This window comes from Empidonax traillii, unplaced genomic scaffold (assembly GCF_003031625.1).
Source record: "Empidonax traillii isolate 1590-97213 ecotype Southwest subspecies unplaced genomic scaffold, ASM303162v1 scaffold586:size682069, whole genome shotgun sequence".
Taxonomy (NCBI): domain Eukaryota; kingdom Metazoa; phylum Chordata; class Aves; order Passeriformes; family Tyrannidae; genus Empidonax; species Empidonax traillii.
This window is the reverse complement of record NW_020955779.1, coordinates 227,506-251,859: the sequence shown is the minus strand read 5'-3', so window position 1 is coordinate 251,859 and position 24,354 is coordinate 227,506. Positions and strand designations below refer to the sequence as shown.

At 42.0% G+C, this 24,354-nt stretch overlaps 1 protein-coding gene and 1 long non-coding RNA gene across 2 annotated transcripts; one reads left to right on the top strand and one right to left on the bottom strand.

Annotated features, from left to right (window-relative positions):
• The first annotated feature begins 25 nt into the window (after positions 1 to 25).
• CALM2 (calmodulin 2) lies at positions 26 to 13,498 on the top strand. The gene is made up of 6 exons (XM_027898248.1): positions 26 to 196; positions 4,551 to 4,581; positions 9,522 to 9,665; positions 9,739 to 9,845; positions 10,738 to 10,873; positions 12,260 to 13,498. Exons 1-6 carry the CDS (start codon positions 194 to 196, stop codon positions 12,286 to 12,288), a joined length of 450 nt encoding a protein of 149 aa, XP_027754049.1. The 5' UTR covers positions 26 to 193; the 3' UTR covers positions 12,289 to 13,498.
• A 5,168-nt stretch (positions 13,499 to 18,666) lies between these two features.
• LOC114064856 lies at positions 18,667 to 23,483 on the bottom strand. Its single transcript, XR_003572820.1, has 3 exons — positions 23,286 to 23,483; positions 21,628 to 21,757; positions 18,667 to 18,801 (listed from the first exon to the last, which is right to left on the bottom strand). It is a non-coding gene; the product is annotated as an uncharacterized LOC114064856 (long non-coding RNA).
• Between the last annotated feature and the right edge of the window lie 871 nt (positions 23,484 to 24,354).

Genomic DNA, 24,354 nt, shown 5'->3' with positions numbered 1-24,354 from the left:
CGCTGCCGGGGGAAGGGGAGGGGGGAGGGAGCGGCGCGGAGCGATCCGGGCGGGCGGTGAGGCGGTTTATGAGGCGCCGGCGGCGGGCGGGCAGGGCTCAGTGTGAGGCGAGCCGTGCAGCGGGCAGGTCGCGCAGCGTGCGCCCCGTGCAGCTCTCAGCTCCCACCGCACCCCGCAGCCAGGCCGGGCCACCATGGTGAGTCCCTGGGCGCGGGGCAGCCGCAGGGTTCGGCGGGCGCCGCTGCGGTGCTCGGCTTGTGAGGCGGGGCTGGGGGCGGCTGGGTTGGGTGCAGATGGGGGGGGAGGGGGGGGAGGTTGGCTGGTGTGGGGCGAGATCGCCTGCAGAAGGGCGGGGGGGAAGGTAGGGATGCAGGCGTCCCTCGCTGCGGCCGAAGGGCTCGGGCTGGCTCGGATGGTCCCGCTCGGAGGCGCCGTGTGCGTGGGAGGAAGTGGTGGTGGCGGCGGCGGATGGGTCCCGCCCGGGTCCCTTTCCCGCCCTGGGGCGTTGGTGCGGATTCAAATCCAAACGGCCCCGGGGTCGGCGGGAGCGCCGTGAGGCGGCGCCGGGCGTGTGCCGGGGGGAGCGGCGGATAGCGGTCCCGCCTGGGAGGGCACCCGGGGTGCTGGGAGCGCGGCAAGGAGCTTGCCACGATGGCATCGACTCGGCGCTCTTATCGCTTCCCCCCTCCCTGTCCCCGGCGTGTGCGGCTGAGAGTGCCCGGGGAGGCAGCCTAAGATGTCCGGCTCGCTAGCGAGGTGTGCTGCGCCCGGTCATCATAATGCACTGCGGAGCCCTGCAGCTTCTGAGCAGCATGATGATGAGGGGCAGGCTGTGCCTCACTGCACCATCGCCCTTCTCGCTAGACCTGTTGTCAGCTCGCGTTGGAACCCCTGCCGATCCCGTGGTAGCGCCTTGCTGTTGGTGGCTCTGTTGGACAAGGGATTATTTGTGTTCTTTTTTATTTTTTTTTTAATCAATTTTGGCTTCCCGTTTTGGTCACTGCAGAGGACAGTCCTGCGTTTCTAATTTTTTTTAGTGATGCGTTTAGGATTTTAAGCCGCTGTCGAAATAAAGCGCGTTTTGTGGGATCGGAGAATTCTTTCGAATTCGGTCTAGACGCTGTGAATTTAGTGTTTGTTTTTTTAAAAAAACAAGTGGATAATAAGAAACTTACAAAACCCAATTTTGTTGTAAAAGCAGCACCAGTGATCACTTAGGGCTATCTTTGCATTAAGATATTATCTCTGCATTAAGATAAGTATTGTGGAATTGTCTTTTCATTCATTACGTGCTTCCAAGGAATCAGATCCCTGTCAGCTCGTCATGTCTAATGTGAACGATGGGTACTTAAAATTTAGGTTTTTAGAAGTGCTGTTTCTGAGCAAAGAAACTAGTTGACTCGCAGCCTGAATTGGTTCTTTTTTGAATTGTGAACCTGTACAGCAAACCATCTCTAAAGGGTGGTGGGGGGGAAAGCAATGGATCTAGCAGCAAAAGACTTACTGCATTTAGTCATCATCTGTAGAGAACCAAAAATGGAGTATCTTCAAGCAAGGTCTGTGTTAAAATGGGTGTGTCCAGGAGGCACATTGACACTGAATGTGGTTATAGTTCATCCCGACAGACCAGACTGGCTCAACCTGTGACTGAATGCTGTCCAGTGCTCCCCATGCTAGATAAGGCAGAACGATCTGCTCCTAGAGTAAGCGAACCTACCATAAGCCTAATTTTAGTCCGTATATGCTGGTCTGTCTGGTTCTTGTTCTGCAGTTAGTCCTTCCAGAACAGAACTGTCCCTTCAGATCCCATGAGCGTGAAATACACCGAAATGCCGAGTTTCAGAGAGGAACAGTGTCTGCGATTTGCTGGTGGCTCTTTATCTGGCAGTGCTAGTCAGCCCTTTAGAGGATCTCTCAAACTGGTTACTGCAGAGCAGCTAGGGCTGTAATGAAACACTACCTCTAGAGGCTGCATGTGCCACAGAAAGCGCCGCACACACAGCAACTCCCCTGCTTTTCTAGGAGGTTTAGATTCTTTGTCAGGGCCTCCTCACGAACTGGGTGTGGGGGGATGGGAGCTACTGCAGTGAAAATGAAAGTACTGCAACGTGAATCACGGAATGCCGTGTCAAATCTGTGATGGCATCAAAGGAGGTTTTCGGGTGGGTCTTGGCCGCGATAAGAGGGCATGTCAGACCTTCAGCATGAGCACGTTACAGTCAGCATTTTACCGTTTGGATCTGAATTTGTGTTGCCTCGATCAAAGTGCGCACCGTGTCGCAGGTATGGTGCACGATTATCTAGCTTAAATTCTGGGCACAGAACTCCAGGAGGACCCTCTCGGAAGGGCACAGTGGCCTGTAAGTCGCACGCATGGTTCCGGGCTGATAGCCCTCCACCTGGGTGGCACGGGAGGCAGGGATCTGGCAGGCTGCTGGCTCCGCCTTTTACTGCTGTTGCGCAGCAGTCCCTGCAGAGCCCAGCACTGCAGAGTGCAGATGGTGTTTGTTCAACCTTGCCCCACCTCCCCGCTTATCTTTCAACTGCTCCATACCTGTGCCTTCTAATAAGCTTTTCTGCTCTCCTCAAACAATGTACCTCTTTACAGCACTGTCAGAGCTTATCCAAATTCATGGTTAGGATGTTTTAAGTTTCTGGAAGCGTTAGAGGAGGAAGAGCTTGAGAACGCGTAACAGCTCACACATGCTATGTCATGTCTTCATATAAAATTGCTTGTATAAAAGTGTCACAGTACGTGACTTAACTTGGTAACCCATAAGTACTGAACTAAGTAAACTAGGTTCTCATTCCTTAAATCTGATCTACAGCTTTCTGTGGATATAAATGTCTTATGGAAATGTAGCACATCATTCTCCTCGAACAGTAAAAATGTAAATAGCATGCAAAGGTAGGAGCCTATGTTAATGAAACTCTCCAGAGAAGCGAAAATCTGTTAGGCTTCTGCCAAGTGACAAGCAGAATATTTCCATCCCAAAGCCTAGGGCTGAATTGCTGATGTTCTCAGCAGTGTTGCTCCCACCCTAGTCTTTTTGTTTAGTTTTGTTTTGTTTTGTTTTTCAAACAGTAGAACCTACACGTGGATACTTCCTACAGCAGCTGAAATTGGGGCAAGTGGAATCTGTAGCTTCCAATACCCATTGGCTGCTAGTTTGAAAGTTGCTCAGCAGGGAGGTCTTGGTTCTTGAAGTAGCTGAGCCCCAGACAGTCTGAGAAAAGGAACTGATCGAGGCCTTTGTCTTGGGCTGTTTTTGTATTGTTTTTTGGTAAGCAGTTTTAGCTCTTGTATGGCTGCTTGAGTAGCTGTCTTCCCTTCAGTTATAGGAGGAATAATCAGCAGCTGGTAATTTCTAAGCTTGTATGCAATATAGAAATGTAATTCAGATTGTAATTAGTAAAGTAAAAATTGACAGGTGGTGCATATACCTTTTTCTGAGTCTTCCCTTGACAGATGGTTAATGTGTAGGGAGATTTTGGTGGGCACAGCTAGCGACTGAAAATTTTCCTGTCAGTATTGCAGTAATTACAAAAAGGTTGCTGTTGAAATGATCTCAACAGGAACAAAACTGAAAAAGCAGTGTTGAACTTAGGCAGTGAATGTGTCTCTTCAGTATTTTAGCTTGGATTTCTTTACTCTTCAGTGGGGTGCTATGAAGTAAAGAGTTCAGGAAGCTTCCCTGAAGGGCGTGTGTGGCATTGTTACTGCAATTGAATTGAAGCTATCCAGAATTTGTGTGAAGAGTAAGCTGATTTGGGAACCAAGGGAAAGTGCTTCTGCAGTCCTCAAACACCTTTGTGCTGTCAAATCCAGTTGATTAAAAACTGGTGATAGATACAGTAGAGGTATAAACTGGGGCCTACTCAACTGATACAGAAATTATGTCTTAGACCACAAAACCTTTCTCTGCCGGCCCTGTTAACTACCTGGTAGCTGAGTCAGTGTAGACAATGGTCTGAAAAAAGTCTACACAGCCGCATTTCATTGAAATGACTGGTTTGAGCTGAAGCTGGTATCTCGTGTTTTGTGGCCAGGTCTTGGACCTAGCTTTAGGTTAATCAAGGGATGATTTAATTCTAGCAAAGAGTATATTCTTCTAATTTTACCATTGTAACTTAGCAGAAGATACTAGTCTGCCTTAAATTTGGTATTTGGGGGTTAGTGCTACATTACTTAGACCTAAAGTGTTTAGTTTGAAGCTGAGGCTGGTAGTGTGCTGTGCAAATGAGTTTTTAAAATCAGTCTGGAGGGACCTCTGTGCCTTGAGCTTGCTAGTGTTGCTTGGGCAATTGATTGATAAAAGTGGTAATATTTTACTTGGGTGTAGCAGATATTTCAGGGTCAGGAAATGAGAATAGGTGACCAGTTTTACTTAGCAAGCAATCCTGATGACTTTTGAGCTGTATTAATTAGAACTATTTCAGAATGCTACAGATAAGTCATGAAGAGCAGCTGCCATATTTAGAGGCTTCTACAAGTCTTATTTTGCCTTGAACTTTTGCTGCAACTATAATCATATTCTCTTTTATTGCAGGCTGATCAACTGACAGAAGAGCAGATCGCAGGTGAGATTTTTGTGCTGTGTTGCTACTCCTTGACCTGGCACATCTCTCAATTCAGTGACAGTCTTGTGTTACACAAGATATTTTGCTGTCTTGGATACTAAAGTAATATGGTGGAATGTTTTGATATGTTACCTAAGTTTTAAAGGCTTATCTACTGTAAGAGCACCATGGGCACAATGAATGTGTAGTTAAACAATCCTCACATCTTTACTGGCTAATAGACCTGTGACTCTTCATTTTTCTCTCATGACTACAAAATTGTCCCAAGTGCAAACTGAAAGGGGGTGGGACAGAGGGGAGAATAAGAAGTCTCTGGTGAAGGCTTGGAATCTGCAGTACTTTTCTAACAGCAGGCAGAAATGATGTACTTTGCTGTCTCCTGTCAGCAGAGATGTTTCAGAGTGGCTCTTGTTGATGACAGCAGAGACTGGCTTCAAGATGACAACTCTTGATATTCCATATTTGGAACTGCATTTTGTACTTGGACACAAGTGTTGTGTGTGTGCTGTTCTGATGGTCTGGCACTTGCTCTGAAATGCTTAAATAAATATGCATCTTAGTATTAGCCCCTTAAACAAATGCTTATTAATGGCAAAAACTTTGTGTTATCGTGACTGCTGCTCATGCAGGCTGCACAAGCTCCTGTGTTTCTTATTGCTCTCTGTAGACTTATTTGAACTTCGGTAATTGATGTGACTTTAAGCTGGTCATGCAGAATTCAGCTTTGCCAAAGACATTAAAGAACTTCAGGGTTTTGATCTGACAAGTGTATAGTGTTAATACTGGAAAGTCTTACTGTGCATAACTGTCGTGTGAAGTTATTTTAGAGGATGTTAGGGTTCTGCTAATCTAATAGTACCAGGTCAGGCATACAAATAACAGCCTCTCTGAGATACACCACAGTTAAATAGTAGTATCTCTTAAAGACACTGTATTAAACAGATGTGTCATTATGAGCTGGTTTGTTTTTGCCATAATTGCCAAATCTGAAGTGTAAGAACATTCTTCTGTAGCTTTTAGTCTTTAGAAGCTTGCTTTTACTCAAAGGAAACTAATTATGGTTTTGTGGAAAATCCTTGGTCTATTTACTTGTTGCCATGGTACTGTCTTGCGAGTAAGCACAAGCCAAATTTAGTTCAACTTCAGATTTTATTTTTTTTTCTGGAACTGGTTTTGTGATCAGTTTAGTTACAGCAGCTTTATCGATTGTCACTGCTGTCTTTTCAATAGTGCATCATTGTTCCGGTTCTTAACTGTAGAAGCTTTATTAGTTGATGTAGCTGATTACGGAATGTAAACAGGAAGCTTATTACCTTGGGATTAGTGCAAATTTTAGCTATTTATTTATGATGGTATAATTCTTGGAACAAAAAGTGAATATTGATAAGCCTGTCATGCTGGAATAGAGGTTTTCATCTGCATGGAAGGAATAAAAGCATATTTTTAGTATTAGTATTCAGTGTAAAATGTCCTACCACTTTCAGTTCAGTTATTAGTATTTCATTAAGCAAATGTGTTTGCAAGGAAACCATAAACCATGAACCTCAAATATGGAGACATGAGCCCGCTGCTGGTCTGTTAGGGAACTGTCCCCCAGTACTGCTTAGGGGGGGCTGCACCTGACTAAGCAGTCTGCTTAGTTCTGCTGCTGGAGGCCAGCCAGTGTCTTCCCTTGAAGACTTCCAGGTAAAATTTGTGTGTTCTGCAGACTGTGGCTTGGAAAACTTGAGCCACTGCCATTGTAATTGAGTTTCTCTGAAGATACCTAGCTTTTGATTTGAAGATAAACGTAGTAAATGGTACTGAAAGGTAGTGACAACTTTCCCTTTCCTAAATAAAAGGCCGGAATACTTAATGCAATCACTTTTCCTGAGCTTAAAATCTTCCACCTGTGCTGCGAAGCACCAGAATAGAGTTGTTTAAGATTCAAGATGTTATTTTCCATGGAACTCATTAATCATATAGGACTGGAGCTCCTTGTCAGTGTAAGAGGGGGTGAAACTTCCCAGAGTTTGTTCATACAAAAGACTGGTTTTTTTGAAAGCTGAGTAGGTACAGAAAGTGAATACGGGCTGCAGTTGCATTCAGTAAGAATTAAAGTTGCTGAGTCCAAGGGCCATCCCTTTGGTTAAGCACTGTATTAAAAGATGCCTTTCTCCCAAAACCAGCTGGTCTGGTGAGCTCTCCTTCCTTCCACAAGACCTCAGGGTTCTAACTGGGCTTTGTGAACAAGTAGGCCTATGTATGGTGTTTGTTATGTCTTCTTCCTTTAGTGTGCCGTGGTTCTCTGTGGGGGATCTGTCCACAACAGTGATTTAAAATTTATGTCATAGTAGAAATAGACATGTTTTGAGTGTTGAGCTCCTGGTAGCTGTGAAGAGAACAATTGATGTTCTCCTATAAAAGTTCCAGGCATAGCTTTCTAAACTGTGCAAGAGTAGGAATGGTAGCCCTGGTTCACTGAACATATTAGGTCACTGAAGACTGCTACTTCATCTGGAAAGGGGATGTGGTGTAGAGATGCTTCAGAAGCTGTGGTTAAAAAGAACATTCTGAGCTAGGTTGTTGGAGTTTAAATTCCCTTGGATTAGCCTTTCTTTCATGGGGCCAGGAAGTAGTGTTTTTTTTTTTTATGCAGGACAGTTTTCAGAGGGAGGAACCCTTGTAGCCCTACAAGAGAGTTTTCATTTGCAATTTGGGATGGAGAAGTGGAATGGAGAAGATTTGCTTTACATGCTACATGGAGTCATAAAAGTGTATGAGGTGTGTTTTATAACCTTATGTTGCAGGAAGCCAGAATTGAGTTGCTCACTAAAATTAAGTATTTCATAGCTGCCTTCACTACCCATGGCTGCAAATCTTCCAAAGCTGTGCTAGATTTCTCTTGTTTTCATCTAAACTGTATCTGCGTAGGTTGTTACTCCTTTGTTCTAATTACTGGAGGTGGTTCCCAGAAGTGGTTAAAGAGGTATTTTAATTGTATTCCTAACTTGATTCAGCATTTTAAATGGGAATATGCTGCTAATCTTTGACTTGCTTTTATTTTCTTTATGGTTATGCTTACGATTTATAGCTGGTTGCTTCTTAGCCTACAGCATCTTTGAGTGAAAGAAGGGTAGAGTTGTCCTTTGAGTGGTTCCTTTTGAGTGTTGAGAGCATATCACTGAAAAGCCTATTTTTGTAGAAAGCAAGTCTTAAATTTATTTTTTTTTTACACAAAATGTTAAGTATTACTACTTCTGAGCAAGGTCACTGCAATACTGAGAAGTCTGCTTCATGGTTGGGTTAGTGATGGTTGACCTTCATGTGAATGACAAAGTAGTTAACAGCTAAACCTTTTGAATAACACTTGAGCACTTGACTCTTCATGGAGACTCAACTATTCCCTTTTGAGGTCCTTCCGTGTTTGACGGTGAACTTCTGTACTAGCCTTGACCTGAAAGCCTTTCCTTCCCTGGTGTAAAACGGATGTCCTGATAAACATATTTGTTGCCTCTAAGACAACTGAGACTAGCCCCAAAGACTGTTGGGAAGTGACTAGGTACAGGTGCTTGGTGATTATACAATACTGGCTTCAAACAGTTTTGTTTGGTCCTGTGGTAGCCTTGCTCCAGTTCTTACGGGCTGAACAGTGGCAGCTGGCTTTTGGAACACTTCAGGCTGTTAGATGTAGAAGAGCAGGTTTTTTTTTTTTTCCCCTGGAACTTGATTGTGGTCTGGTATTATAGCTGCATTCATGAACCATAGAAAGCCTATTTTTGTAGTCTCATTTTTAACACTTAGCAGCTTGTACTCACCTCAAGGGCTTCAGAGTATGAAGTGGATGAAGTAAGACTTCATGCAGGTCATGTGAAAACACAGTTTCTACTGTGACTAATTCTCGTCTGGGAAACTCACCATCTGGAATGCTGGCTGCTTGGAAATGTTGAAAAAAATAATACTTGGAAGTATTTCTGATGCAGGAGTACCCTTGAGCTGACGAGTCATCCAAAGGCATGATATGATCTTAGGTGTCTTAAAATCTGTAAAAGGATCTGAACTCTACAAGTTAAGATTTTCATGTTTAACTGTCGTGTATGAGCCATCACAGCCCAGTGAGCTGGTTTAAGGTCTGTGGCCAAAGAGAAACAGATGGCATGAATTAAAACCAGCTCCATTTTTGGATTGGACAATTAAGCATGTTATGCTTGTATTAATATTCCTGGCTACAATACATCCATTGTAGGGGGTTAAGAGGTAATGTTGAAACATGGCTAAAGCAGTCTTATAACTAGTCAGAAACACTTCTGTGAGTGCTGTTTCAGGATGCAGTAGGGCCAAAGCAATTTTCTAAGCAGCTTTTCAGAAATTAAGGCTCCAGTGACTCTCCTCCTTCAATGACTGTGGTAGCATGCACTTTCAGACATGTGTGTCTAACAGAAACAAGTTATAATCATAGAATTAACTGGGAAATGATAAACTTGCTTTTAGTTTGGTCTGACCATACCTTCTTCTATTGGCTCATCTCCTCTATTAGTAATAAAAGTGCTGTTAAGCTCTAGCATTTATATTTTAAGTACCACTTTGCAATTTTCTCATGTAATTCCATACAGTTCTTTGTTGAGATACAGTTCCTACCAAGAATGTGGATCATTGTAGTTCCAGGTAGCCATTTCAGTTCTGTGTTAGGAATCCTTTTCAAGACAGATAGTAACAAACATCTGAGTACTTCTGAAATGGATCACCTGCGGTCTTAACTGAGGTCAACATGTGGTTGATTAGTAGACTGGTGGGTAGTTTTTCAGATGTTGGTGCTTTGATGTTGGCATTAGTTATACTGGCTGAGCAGTATACTAGAATTTTCTTACGAGAATGAAATCAAGTAACTTAGAACAATAGGCAGCAGTGGATTAAGTTAACCTTTCAAAGCTGAAGGGATTAACTTTTTTGTTGTTGTACAGAATTCAAAGAAGCTTTTTCACTATTTGACAAGGATGGGGATGGTACTATAACTACAAAGGAGTTGGGGACAGTGATGAGATCGCTTGGTCAAAACCCCACAGAAGCAGAGCTACAGGATATGATCAACGAAGTAGACGCTGATGGTAAGACTTTACTAATAAGTAATTTAATAAAGTGCATGAAACACTTTTTTCTAACAAAGTGATTGTCTTTCAGGCAATGGCACAATTGACTTTCCAGAGTTTCTGACAATGATGGCAAGAAAAATGAAAGATACAGATAGTGAAGAAGAAATTAGAGAAGCGTTCCGTGTCTTTGACAAGGTACTATAATGTTTACCTTAAGTATTCCTTTTGAGAAAACTGTCTGACTTCTAATGTGCTTCCTCATGAAGCTTAGAGGTATTTGCAGTCCTGTCATCTGGAACCTCTAGATTGGCCAGTCACCCTAAAGTTCAGTCTACTGTGGTACTGTACATGAAAGTCGAATGAGGCGTCAGGATAGTAGTGGGTGACACCATTTAAGGTACTGCTTGCTATGATACTAAAATACGTGTACACAACTGGCAGGGAAATTGTTTTAAGTACTTTAAGTGTTAATATTTTAAATCTTTCACGTAGTCTTTGCTAAGTGAATTTCTAAAAGAGTCTGAAGTTACTCGTTTTACTGAAGATGCCCCCTTAAACTGAAAACATATGATGTGAAGTACCTTGGGTGTTGGAGATGAAAGTCAGTTGGGTTAGTATGCACTGGTACTTCAATGTTTGGTGTCCCAGCTAGCAGGGAATATGTGAAAGTGGTCTCTGAAGGCCTTGTGGCTTTGTCCTGGAATCCTGTTAAGTAGGCATATCAAATAAGTAGCTTCTGTTCTAAGAAATAACCACTTGAACCACAGTCACATAATTTAATAGACACCCATCACCTAAGGCAGTTGCAAAAGGTGCTGGTTGTATTGTCAGTGGTATAAAAATGTCTCAGAATAGGACAGCCAAAGTATACTATATTGGATAAGTTGATTTTAAAAAGTCTTTTAAGACTAAGAGATTGGACAATGCTGAAGATAGGTTTACAGCTCTCATTTGCCTTGTGCAAATGCTAGTGGTTAAAGCCCTGTTAACTTCTTAATGCTCAATTTGCTCTGCAATGTTCTTAAGTTATAGTTAAATCACTAGGCCTTAGGCAAGTCTATTCCAGTGTTCCTTTTATCCCTCCCAGGATGGCAATGGTTACATTAGTGCTGCAGAACTCCGTCATGTGATGACAAATCTTGGGGAGAAGCTAACAGATGAAGAAGTTGATGAAATGATTAGGGAAGCAGACATTGATGGTGATGGTCAAGTAAACTATGAAGGTAAGGAGTTGTTAACTGATTTTTTTGTGTAGCACTTCTTATGCTGCTGCTTGTGTGGTCACTTATAGCCACACCAGGTTTAAATAGGGCAGCTTTCAGACAAGTTCATCTGAACACGTAGTGTTCCTTTAAGCTAATGTTCAATTAGTATGTACATTGTGTACCTCTAAATAGATTCAAGTTTGAGTGTTATTGCTGTCCTTGTGCCAAAGGCAGAAAAAGACTGTTCAGCTGTGCAGTATAAGAATTAAGTTCCTAAATCTAATGATGTCTAATGACCATTAGAATAAACAAGGTGTCAGATGTTCACATACTGCTCTGTTCACTAACGAATGTTGACCTGACTGTAGGAATTCACTCATTTGTCATAAATGCTTTTAAAATCGCTTACTGATCAAAGGGGGAAGGCCTCTAAAATATGCAGAAATTTCAAGGCCTTTAGAAGACCTCCTGAATATATTTCACACAAATCAGCTGTAACTTATTTTTATTTCCTCCATTCTTTCTGGCATTGAAACTTAAATGAACTAATGCAAGCAGGAGGAATTCTTTTAGACAACTTGTTTGCAGCTCAGACACACTAAGCTTGTTTTTACTTTAACTTTCCCAACATGCTGTAGGAAGTAGTGATGAGGGTATTTTGAGATAATACCTGTACTGTTTCTGAGGTGTAGGTGTGCTTTTCCTCTAAGGCCTCTTTGACTGTGGCCTAAGGATGAGCACTCATCTGAGAGTGAAAAGTCCTTTTTATGTACAAGGCTGCTGTTTCATCACTGCACTTAATGTATAGACTGTTCAGAGACTGGCACTGGGGAGGATCGGCATCCCTCTTGTTTCCAGTTGCTCTTCTGAAGCTTGAGCAGCCAATTAACTCCTTTTAGGCTCCCAGTTTCTTTTCATTATTGCATCTGAAACTGTGTTCCAGAACAATAAATGACTCCTATTTTGTGGGTTCTGACTTACAATGTCCTGTGAATTAACATTGAAGCAGTCGCTTAAAGACAGGCAAAATAGTATGAGTTGGGCTGTTCTGCTTTGGAAAATAAATATTCAACACTGTACGCCTACTTATTGTCACTTTAGTGTGATTTCTACTCTTAGTCATTCTTGGGTATTTTGTCCCCACCTGTAAGTCGGTGGACATGAGTAATGTTTTGTTCTGGAAGTAAGGTTGTTCCCTAGTTCAGTGAGGGACCAACTTTTATAGCCATATAGGAGGGGTTTAGGTCTGATTGTTAAAAAAGGGGATGGTCTTGAAGATGCTTTTTTTTGACTGTAACTGAAAGCACAGTTTTCAAACAGTGTTTAGCACCAGTAGGGTCACTTTTGAGATCTTGCAATTCAGTTTCTTCTCTGAATAACTCATGCAACTCTTTCCTTTTACAGAGTTTGTACAAATGATGACAGCGAAGTGAAGACGTTGTACAGAATGTGTTAAATTTCTTGTACAAAATTGTTTATTTGCCTTTTCTCTGTTTGTAACTTATCTGTAAAAGGTTTTTCCCTTACTGTCAAAAGAATATGCATGTATAGTAATTAGAAGGCCATTCCTCCATGTTTTTCTCCTTTATCTTACTGTCATTGTTCTGATTTTTGGAAAATTGATCTAAGTAACAAATGTTGCATGTGGCTTACTCTGGATATTTAAGCCCTTCTGCACATCTAAAGTTAGATGGAGTTGGTTAATTGAGGGAACATCTGGATTGTCTATTAAAGAAGTAGCTTTCTTTAGGAGACTTAGGTATGACTAGTGTGACAAGTTACATAAAGTAAGCTAGGGTTTACCATGCATTAGCAATTCCTTAGTTAAAGCAACATGCTGGCTCTCGTTCTCTAGTACATAGAGTTTATTCCCCTTTCTGTGATGGAGGCTGAGGACACTTGTGGTAAAATGAGGTTAATAGTATCTGTGATGTGGCTAATGCGGTGTAAAAGTCATTCTCCTGGCTTACTTCACAGTAACTTGTTTGTGGCCATACCTGTAACATGTTGTTGAAATGTGGAGTCTTAACGTTGTGGACGATTGACAGTCAACAATATGAAACTTAAGTTGCACTAATGCAAAACGGGTGATTTATCCAGGTACTCGTACACAAGTTTTTTTTGTACTGCTGGTCCTGTACCAGAAAACATTTTCTCCTCTTGTTACTATGCTTTTTAAACTTTGTTTAGCCACTTATTTTAAAAAAAAAAAATCTGCTTATGGCACGATTTGCCTCAAATCCATTCCAAGTTGTATATTTGTTTTCCAATAAAAAATTACAATTTACCCATACTGTTTCAATGTATCCTTGAATTATTTACAGGAATTGTTCAATGCAGTTGCTGCTCTATGTTTCAGTGTGTAGCAGTTTGGTTTGCTTATGCAATGGATTGGCTGTCTTAAAATAGCTTGGAAGGTGAAAACTTAGTCCTTAAACTCTGGCCCTTAATAGTATTGTTGACTTGAAGAAGCTTTCTTACTAGTAGTTTAAAATGTATTTTACAGTCTTGTGTGGAGCTCGGTGCTTCAATAAACTTACCGTAGTGACTGGCTATGCCCACTATCTGTAGACATTGTGAACTGGATGTTGACCTAGTTCAATAGTTGACCTAAAATTAAAATTCCTTGTTCAGACAACTAAACCTGTTTGCTTTCTTTTAATTATTTTGGAGTTTATTCCCTGTCAGCTGCTACATCGGGGTAACTTAGTCTCACACTTGGGCTTTTCTGAAACTGCCATGTCTGAGTTGCCATTCAGGATGCAGCCAGCTCAAAGTACAGAAGGAAGACATTCTCGTACTCATTTGTTAATGAGCATGATTGTGCTTCTTGCACTAGTTTCTTGTCAAGGTTTAAATTTTTTTTAAAGCAGAAAACAAACCTGATTTCAACCAAGGGACAAATCCAAGAACTCAATGCCAGAGGCTGCTCATGCCTGTTGCCTCCTACTCTCCTGGCAAGAACTGAATTGACCTTATATATGCTATATGGTTATCTTCTTTGGGGATTCTGGTGGCCTTTAAACAAAGCATTGGCCCCTGCATCTGGTTACCCTCACTGGTCCCAGAAGAGCTGTTACCTAATGTTGTAAAACTGTTTCAGTCATCTTTGTCTTTATGGTTGCAGTGAACATGTAAAATTAGGACAGCTGTTCAATCTGAATTCAGGAACACGTAATCAAATGTTTATGGTCACTGATCTTAAAGCTCTGCTCTCTAAGGACTATGAACAGCTCTGCTGGCTTTTCAAAGAGGCTTGTCAAAAGTATTTAGATTGCCAGCATCAGAATTCCTTAAAACTGTTGTTTGTGCACTGGCAATCTGATTCAGGAAGCTTATGCAGTCTAAATTTTCTAGCAGTTATGGTTTCCCTTCTATAGAATAAGTGACCGAACCAACACTTCCCACCCAGTCTTCAGCCCATGGTCTAGTAGCCTGGGGGCAAGACACAGGTGTTAAAGCTGACACCGGTTGAGGAGAATTTGGCAGAACCATCAGACCAACCACTTGAGATTCTGAGTTGCTGGAGTATTGGAAGACTCATTTTTGGAGGTAAGTAAAGCAAACAGGGATCTGACAATTTGATTTTGCCAGTCTGGTGTCTTGACTTTGAGTAGACTGAGGATCGCACTTCAACCTCTGCAGGCTTCTGCAGCTCCACATGCATGTGTAAGCGTCTGTGGTGAAAAGGAGAGGGCCCTCTCCATTATGTAAGGCTGCCCTGACCGAGGTCTTTGCCTTTCATAAAAGGAGTGGGTGAAGAATGAGTGAGAAGGCCACTTTTATTTATGGCCACTTTAGCTGCTCCCTGCTTGGAGTGTTTTAGTCACAGGAATCAAAGCTGCTGGTTTGGTTTAGTTCGTCTGTGTTGCTGTTACGTAAATGAAATGCCTGGTTTCTAGGTCAGTATTGAAGTCTTGTAGCCCTGTTTACGTAATTAAACTGGGGAATGGGGGTGGTGGATTTCAGTACTGGCTGCTAATGGAAGGATGTCTTCTCAGTTACAGTGGGCTAAGTGTGATGGGAGCCAGTGGCACTGGTCATGAACCTTTTGGCTGAGGTGCGCTTCCATGTCCTTTTGCGATTGTGGAACAGTAATCCTTGGGTCACTCTAGGTAGATTTCTGGATGTATGTGCAGGAATACTGAAGTTTCAAGCTCGGCTTCTGATAGCTGTACAAGACAATCCTTCAACCCTGTCTTATACGTATGGTGGAGGTTCTCATATTCTGTATACTAGAAAAAAAACCCAAACCATCTTTGGCATAACAGCAGTAAAATGGCTGTTGGTGTTTTATTCTGAACTGGGCAGTGAGGTGGGAGATCTTAGGCCTAAAGACTAATGTTCCCCTAATGTGTAGGCTTAGGGGGCTTTCCTGTTGATTCCTGATTGGGGGGAATGAAAACAGCCAGATTAATCCCTAGCATCCACTGGCAGGGCATGGGGCAGTGGGCACAAATCTGCATACCAAGTTCTGTCTGAACAGGAGAAAAGACTTTTACAGTAAGAGTGATAAACTTAGGTTGTGGAGTGTGTGTAGATTTAAAACCTAGCTGATGAGGTGCTGGGCAAATGGCTCCAGCAGATTCTGCTTTGAGCAGGGTTGGACTAGGTAATCTGAGAATCATTTATCTTGGCACAGAGAAGTGGTGCCCCTGCTAGCTGTCTGGGCTTACCGTGGTCTAACCCTACCTCCATATAGTTGTCTTCCCCAGTGAGGGAAGGTGCACAATTGCTTGTTAGAGCCTGATAAGCTTTAGAGTATGTCTCTTAACTCATCTTAGTAGTGTTAGGAGTCCCAGACAGGACTAAGGTGCGGTACCTCAAGGTTGCAAGCTGTCTTGGGAAAAAAAATACTTCCCTAGTCACTTGTGACTGGAGCTTTGAAGGGGTAAATACATGGCTGGATGAGGAATGGTACCTGGTAAGTTTGCAGCCTGTTGAAGTAACTGCTAGTAAATTAATGATAGCTAATGGCTAAAGAAGAAGGTAAGTGAGGATTAAGGGCCTGCTAATAAGATCAGTCTTATTATTTGAGTGATACTACAGCTCAGAAGGCAGATGAACACGTAATGCAGGAGTGCAGCTGTTGGACCTGCTACAGGAAGTGCACAGGGGGTATTTAGTCTTTTGGCCACTGGTCTCCAAAGACTTGGCTCTCAGGAGTGAGGCAGCTGTGTTTATGTTGTATCATAGTGGCCCACTCAGATATTGTTTGTTAACAGCCTGGACACAAGAAGCAAAATTACTGCTTGCTTGTATTTATGTGTATCACCTCCATGACTATACTATGTTTATTGGATAGTGACTCAGTCCACTTAAGAGAAAAGCTGTGTTAAAACTTGTTTACTAAATAAGTAAAGGGAGTTCCATAGTTCAGGATTAACCTCATTGCTCACCGTTTCCAGTGAGGGTGGGTGGGAAATACTTGACACTTCAAAATTTCTCCTTGAAATACTGTGTTTAAAAATGGCTTTTCTGTTGAAAGTCTTCATGCTGTAATGGACAGTTTAGAAAGTTTGTCAGTCTGTCAAATGAGACTTCTCAGATAAAAATGTTCAGCTCAGCAAAACTTCTGTAAAAATGAGCCTTAAAAAGTCACACTTTTTTAACAAGTGAGAACAGTAGGTATTTGAGATGACTGAAGAGGAGTATGCTGGGGTGTGCAGTCTGAGTATAAAGAAAAAAATGTTTTGTTCAGGTAAAAGGGACAGTTTCAAAAAAACTTGGGTACTGCATATTAAACCTGTGCTTTAACAGAACCTTGAAAAGGAGATTGAATCACCTTTGGGTTTGTTAAAGTAAGTGTGTATCATAGCATCTCCCTAGCTATCTCTTTTCTACTCACACCTACCTTTATCACCAGTACGGATTTGTGATTGGAATGAGAATAACCATCTGCTCCAGTGTCTGGTTTTGAAAAATGTTCCTACAAGAATAGTCACAGCTTGTCAAGTTATCTATTCGCTCTGAGGGCCTTAATTTTCCTGTTTCCCATAAGGGCGAGTCTGATGTCCTAGTGTCATCTTCAGATTATATAAATAGCAGTTTGTATTTGAAATTGATTACTCACTTCAGCTGCTCTGTAGAAAAAATTAATCCTATAGTTTTTTTCAATATGAACTGTGGAGAAGAGGGCATTTATTTCAGTGTCCTTAACTTGAGATTCCTGAGAACTGTTCAAGAAATTGTGCAAAGATCAACTGGGATACCTTCAGGTGTAGAAGATTGGGTAAAGATGACCTTAATGGCAGTAGCCTAAAGATGAGGCATATTCCTTGCAAAAGTCTGATTGGATGGTGTGACACAATAACTCTTGATAACATTATCAATAAGTTTCAGCAGGCTATTGAAGAATGGGTCTGCTTTTTGCTGCATGCTGTGTATGTAAGTAGCAGATAGTGCTCTTGCCATGCAAACAATGTCATGCAGTGTTACGTAGTGACTGCACAGATAGTTGGCTTTTTTTTTTTTTTTTAGGTGGAGCTGAACTGGAAATAAGAGCGGAAGAAGGGCATGAGGAAAAGAAAGAGGATAAAAGAGTGTAAAATTAGGAGAATAGCATGGGAGGAAGAGAAAATAAGTTTGATGCAAACATCTAATAATTGGTGCAAGACAAACTCCACCACTATTTTCGTAATAACAGCAACACCCTAGGGCTAGAACCCCTGCCTTGCTCCTGCAGGGTGTTCTCAAACGGCAAGGGTGGTAGCTGGGTTTGTTACATTTCCAGTGGCCCCCATAGCTGGAATAGAGTCCTTAGATTGTTCCAATTGCATAATCCTCATCTTGCAGATCAGACCTCTGGGTAGGCATGTGCTTGCTCAGGAGTCAAACTTCCTATTAGTAAAGCAGTACTTTTATCAGTAGTAATTGACACCTTGATCAGCAAACAAGATCAGTTCTCCATTCAGACCTCTCCCTTAGTCATTTAGGTATCACCAGCTTGTGCTGGCTGGTTCCTTGTGTGACAAGGCAGCCCACAGAGGTCAGACAGGTATTCCCCTTCCTTCCAGGTCTGACAAGCTCTAAGTTCGGATTAGTCACTGATTGTATTGTCACAGCAACACATTCCTGGTCCTGTTGTACCTTCTTAAAAGGCACGTGCTTTTTGGCAGCCAGAAAAATGCCCTTGAGAGAAGGAATTTCCCCTAGCTTTTTATGTCTCTGGGATTATAGAAAAGTTGTCTGTTTCTGGGATGAGCGCTAATTTTTTTCTTTTTTTTTTTTAAACTAAGAAGTTTTTTTCACACTGCTAAAAGACAGGGCTATGGAGATAAAAGAGGGGAAAAAAGGTTCAGTGCTCTCCCCTCCTACCAATCTGTCACAAATTGTGAAACATTAGAAGATTTGCAACCCCAGGAAGACTGGGGTGTTTCATAGTTCCCCCTATTTCTAAAGTCTTCCAGCCTCTGACTACTATAATTCTTTTTTCTATTAAATAGACACTGTTTTTCTACTGTTTACTAAACCTGAGGCCTTCAAAAGACCTTTGAAGGTCCCTGTGTGTGAAGTGGAAATGCAGAGTCTTGTTGCAGCCAAATCAGTCACACAGACTGGAAAATCATAAGTCAAGGTTTACTCTGAAGCTCTGTGGTCAGTGCAGTCTACATTGATTCAGAAGGTCTTGAATATGCATAAACTAAGAGGCTAAGAGGCGTGACAATTTCCAATAATTTGGAATTGATTCACAAAGCAGTGTAATATGTCATTAGAATTCTTCCCTTTTTTAAAGATGGTAGAATTAAGACAGACTGCATAATTGATTTCAACTCTGAGAATGCTAGGCATTTTTCCATGGAATTAATATTGGCATTTATTTATACATATGTTGCACTTTAAAAGACTGCCAAGATAAAAAGTGTTAGAGGATTGTCTTCTGTTGACTCTCTCTCTGTGGAAGCCATCCCCACCAGGCAGGTTAACAAGCCAGTTTGCAGGATCATCTGAGAACAAGAGTGAAGGAACACTTTCAGCAATTTTTGGTTTTTTAATCATTCATTATTCTACCAGTAGGACAAGCTCTCTTCATTTTTGAAATGGACTGGGATGCCCAGGTTAATCATGCAGAGAAGTTACACCTCTCTGCTAGCTTTTCCATCCCTTCCCACCCTCGTGCCATAGCAGCAGAACTGGATTGATGCTGTGGGGTTTCTGCAGGCAGTGGCTTCCCTAAAAGCCTTTAAAATCCTTTAGAGGTTCTTTCCTGGGCTTTGGGAGGAATGCTACCAAATAATTTCCTTCTGGCAGCTTTTTCTTTCCCTTGAATTTGCCCATGTTCTGTCCTTCCCTAAGGAAACATTAGCTAAGGAAACCCATCTCCACATACCCTGAAGAAATCTTCATGTGACCTGAAAAAAAAAAAAAAAAAGCTGGAGGTCCCTCACAGGATGGCCCAGATTGCCATGCTGTAGATTCATCCTTTATCTAATGATAGCATAAATTACACTTGAGCATGGGTTTTATTGCCAAGGTTCTGATAAATTCCCTTTGGCTACTGAAGAGACTTATAAATTGTTTTTGCTGTTTTGCTCTTATTAAAAAGTAATTTTCACTACAAAAGCAATGAAATTGGGGGATAAGGGGGAGGTTTCATATCCATGGCCCTTGCTTTCTTGGCTGCCTCTGTCTAAAGATGTCTGTCTGCTCTGCTAGCAGTTAAACAATAAAAAGCAGTCATTTGCTCATGGAGCAGATTGGAAGTATCTGCATCAATCCCGAGACCTTATTGCTCATCTGCATCTGAGAGAAAAGTACCTCCTTGCAATCTGTCTGTGAAGTGTAGGCAAGCAGCTATTGAGGGAATTTGCTGAACAGTCTTAAGCAAACTGGCAGTTCTCAGAGAACATCTGACGCAATTACATTTTATATCAGAAGCCTGGGGAAAATGCATCCAGTATTCAAATGTGTGTGTTTATTTCTTCAGCCCCCATCCAGCCACCTCTTCTGCACCCAGCCAGAGTAGGCTGTTCTCACCAAAAATGCTGATAGTTACATCCATTTACTGCTGGCTTGGTAGGATGAAAGGAGTCATATAAATGGTATCCTCCACTTGAGTTGCACCTTGCTTCTTCAAAGCGGAGAGGCAGACTCTATCTTGCCAATCACCCTCTTGGTCTTATTTTCTCTTCAAAATACTGAGCAGGTGTGCTTAATTCTTTGATGAACTCAAGCAATTCTGGCCTTTTCTGATCCACAGCCATTCTTGTGAGATAACTTCCTCTTGCCAACAAACAGACATACTTTTAACTCCACTGCTCAAAAGCTGTCTGTCCTTGTGAGCAGTATTTTTTTTTTGCCATGAATCTCTGTGTCTGAGATAGCAAAGGGAACAGGAGAGTGGTGAGAAAGATATGTAGCAACACAGCTCTTCACCTCTTGAACTAAGATTTTTACCTCTTCAGTGAAGCTTAGAAGGCCGTTCAGGGCACCTACAGAAGACTGTTGATTACAGCCTGTGTAAACCTGTTACCAGGCAGAAAATGGCCCCAGTTCAGATCCTTAATATTGCTCGTATATTCTAACTCACTCACTGGGGGAGGGCCCATCTCCTCTGCTGACTTGCAGCCTCCAAGCAGGTCCTAGCCAGGAAATTCTTTTCCCAGCTTATTTGCTCTTTGGCACAGCGCAGCAATCTCAGTAATGTGGGGATGAAAACAAAAGTGGCATATGAATTTTGAACCATTCCATCAAGCTACCCTGCAGCAATGAGTCTGACAGTCTCAGCTCAATTTAAATTAACTTACCAAAGAGGTTTGGATATTTGCCTTTTATAGTTCTTCCATTTTTGCTTGAAGACTTACATATTTCATTTTTATCCTAAGGTGTTTATTTTTCCCCCAAGCATCCTCTACTCTACAGAGCTATTTTGTACAATTGTTTAATTATGAATAGTGCTTTAGAAAAGCATTGGAACTTCAGCTTTATGACCTTGCTTAAGCAAGATCAGAACCTTGAAAGATACCTCTGCAAAATTATGGGCCCTACTTGTGAGCCAGTTTCTACCTTCAGTTCCACCATATTGTTCTTCTCTGTCCTGTGGAAATCTGGGAAGAATCAGTAGTTTGAAGGTCCTGTCATCCTCCTGTCTGTGCTGACATTTTATTCCAGGATATTAACAGTACACCAGAACATTAAGCCCTCAGCTCTTTTCCAGCTCTGAGGTTTGCATCCAAGTAAGTAAATCAGATGAAAATTATGTGATAGGAAAATTGATTTATGTATTTCAACACTGAGCGCACCTGTGACTCCCATCTACATGCTTCAACTGAAGGCCATCAGAGTCTCCTGTTAATTTCAGTGATCTCTGGATCAAGCCCTCAGTCTTGACCATCTGTATGATAGGTCCTGGTTCGGCATATTCTTAAGGATATGTTTAATTCCATCCCCATTTAGTAAAGCAATTAAGTGTGTGATTAACTTGAGTAAGAGGTTGAAGCCTGTGCTGAAAGTCAAGTAGGATCTCTGCTGAACTGAGACTTAAATAGTAATTTACACTAGAGGCTATCCCCATCCAGTATCTGGAAAATAGGGTTTCTGGAGACACATAGCCCTGGTAGGTATCGCTGGGGATACAGATCTTTTCAAAACAGAGTGATCTAAAATCCAACCGTTTTCTGGCTTGTTGGTGCCCTGTCATGTACACAAGCCCTTCCTTTTACGGCAAATATGGCTACATGAGGGCATTCACAATGAAAACCAGTTATTTTGAAGTGAAAACTGGTAGAAGCGATTGAAGAAATAGGAACAGTGACAACAGTGCCTCAGCTCACCGTAATTGCTTCTTTTTCAAAGTCCAGGTGGTTTGGTTTGTTCTGCAGCCCAGAAGCCCTCAAAAATTTACTTCACTCCAGTAAGTACTATGCAAATAAATCTTTCTTCTAATAAAATATGCATGAACATCTGAAATGCAAAACATGTACATAAATTGCCATGTGTTGGCTGAGGCGTAAGAGCTCTGTGTGTGACCTGAGCACATGAGAAGCAATTCAAATCAGCTTAGCACTAGCTGAGCTGGCAATCTAGAGGGCTATGAGTGCCTCATTTAAATAAACTTGCACTTGCCAGAGACTAGAGATACTGCTAAATGAGATCCAGTGAATCTCTCTGTGGTGGCCTAAGAAGTTGCCTCTCCCAGTTACTGACTGTAGTACTGTCTTGGAGGTTGCCCCTTTCCACAGTAAAATCAGCAGAACTGCCCCACCTGGGTTGCAATATTGCCACAGTCTCCTCCTTTCTTTAAACTGCAGGTGAAGTGAAACTTAAGCTAAACTAACAGACTTCACACTGAAGCTGTTAAGGCACTGACTGTGTTCTTTTGACTTCACTGTGAGCATGGCAACCACAAATATAGTATTAGTAACTCCTTGAATTGTTGCATAAAGGCGTAATAAGCTCATCTATTAATACCTTAACAATCAACAGCAATTCCATCTCAGCTGGTGGGGCAGGTCCTGTTACCCTCACAGCCTAGGCCTGTGCCTTTTGTACTCTATGGCACACCAGGGCATCGGTCTTTTAAGCTTGCAAAGAACTGTATTGCAGGAAAATGTCTTTTTAATGGCAGTGAGACGGCTGCTGGAAAAAAGGCAACACATCAGCTCATGTTTACAGGATTTTAGCCGAAATGGTCTTCGGATGGCTAATAGAATACCTAAGCTTTCTTTTTGTGAAAATTCAATACTGAAGGTCCTTTATTGGGGGGCATAGTGAAAAGCAATATATGCCAACCATCCTCTAAAAAAAAAAAAAAAAGGACAAGATAAACAGTGTTTTATTTCTTCCCTTGTAAGGGTTTAAAAGAACTAAGAGTATCTGCCAGACTTACAAGGAAGTGTATTTTGGTGGTGTGGCTAAGACAAATTCAGATTGCAGGTGAGCCAAAGCATGAATATTTCTGCAGTTGAAAACAGGAGTGAGTGCATGGGATGCATGTCATGTCTATGTGGTAGAAAAAAAATTATTTGTAAATGGTTTCTTGCTTAAATTACAATTCCATAAAATTTAAAATGCCTTCAGCCCCCTTAGTATTGAGGCTGATTCTAACTGCCTCAGTAGTAGCATGACTTCTCTGGCCTTTGTAATACAATTCCTGATTTACTGCAAGAGATCAAGCTCAAGGCTACTGCAACTCCTTTTTACTACTTCATTGAATATACTGTGTATGTTCATTAAATTGTCAGCTATCACTGCACAGGCAGTACCAACCTGTGCAACTGTATTTCCGATCTGTGGGTCCGGCACCCCACTGAATAGCCTTCTAGCCACACTGCTCCCAGCAAATAAAAGTAAAGGGGAAACTCCCTCCCCAGTTCGATGTATTCCCTCTGAAGAACACTCAAGTTACCCTGCCACTGGAGTATTACAGAAGGGCCAGTCACTTCAGATGGAAGGACTCGAACGAACTCAAAAGCTGGTGTTTTCAGTTTACCTGACTGAATTGGCTAAATGGAAAATGCAAGTATTGCTGCAGTCTCTTCCTCCAGCAGAATTAGATGATGGGCCATGCTGAGCAGATGGAAAGTGGCAGTCTCCAGTCGTTACTACGTATCACAAAATGGACATCTGTCATGGCCTGAGTTAGGCACCTAAGGGAATCTCTACGTGATCTTCTGCAGGAAGACTTGGGCTTTCTCTGCCCACAGGCCGAGCAGGCGCGCGCTTTGGACTGAAGACAAGCTGAGCAACCGTGATAAGGGGGCCATAAGGGTGAGTTAAATACTCCCAACTTCCCAGCAGGATTACTGGTTCAGGTTTGACGCTCTACTAATGAGAACCACGCTCCTGGCTCTTAAGTGGCTCATGTCCAGGAGACACAGTTCAGCAGAACCAGTGTGTGACATGGGTAGGATCAGTGCAAGAGACAGCTACAATATTGCCTGACCAAAGCATCTTGCCTCCCACGCCCCAGCACACTGGAGACTGTAAATCCAATTCCCAGGTGCTTCATTTCCCTCGTTCACTTCAGAGGGATGACAGGCACTTACCTCCATGTTGTGAATGGCAGCATTTCATTTTGCTTTTAAGTATAGCATTATTAGTTTTGCAACATCCAAGATGGCACTAAATAGCAGTGTGTTATTTTGGAGCTTCCCTGAGGACCAGAATTTGACTTTTTAAAAAATCATATTTTGTTAGGAAACATGTGTTCAGGGGTCTATTAATCTCTCTACAGCTGACACTCAAGGCCGTCTGTGCAGCAATTTGTTACAACGCCACTAAACCCGGCACTTTAATTATGAGATGCCAGTTCTTGCTCCTCTGTTGTGAAGTGAACATAAAGTCATCACATGTTTCTATTTTTGCATGAAAATGATTCATAATGTAGAATGTACTGTACTACAAAAGGGATGGAAGAAAATAGTTCCATGATACATTTTGGAAGGCAGAAGCAATGGCTTGCTGCTGTGATTCACGCTTGTACTGCCCAGGCATTCCAAAAATGGCTTTCTTCACAATTAGCCACAAAATCTGTAAACCATAAAAGGAAAACCATCAGT

What these genes read in the sequence shown, in the direction of transcription:
- CALM2 (XM_027898248.1), top strand. An exon ending in CAACGAAGTAGACGCTGATG is followed by an intron (nt 9,666 to 9,738) that starts GTAAGACTTTAC and finishes ATTGTCTTTCAG; the next exon opens with GCAATGGCACAATTGACTTT. An exon ending in CGTTCCGTGTCTTTGACAAG is followed by an intron (nt 9,846 to 10,737) that starts GTACTATAATGT and finishes TATCCCTCCCAG; the next exon opens with GATGGCAATGGTTACATTAG.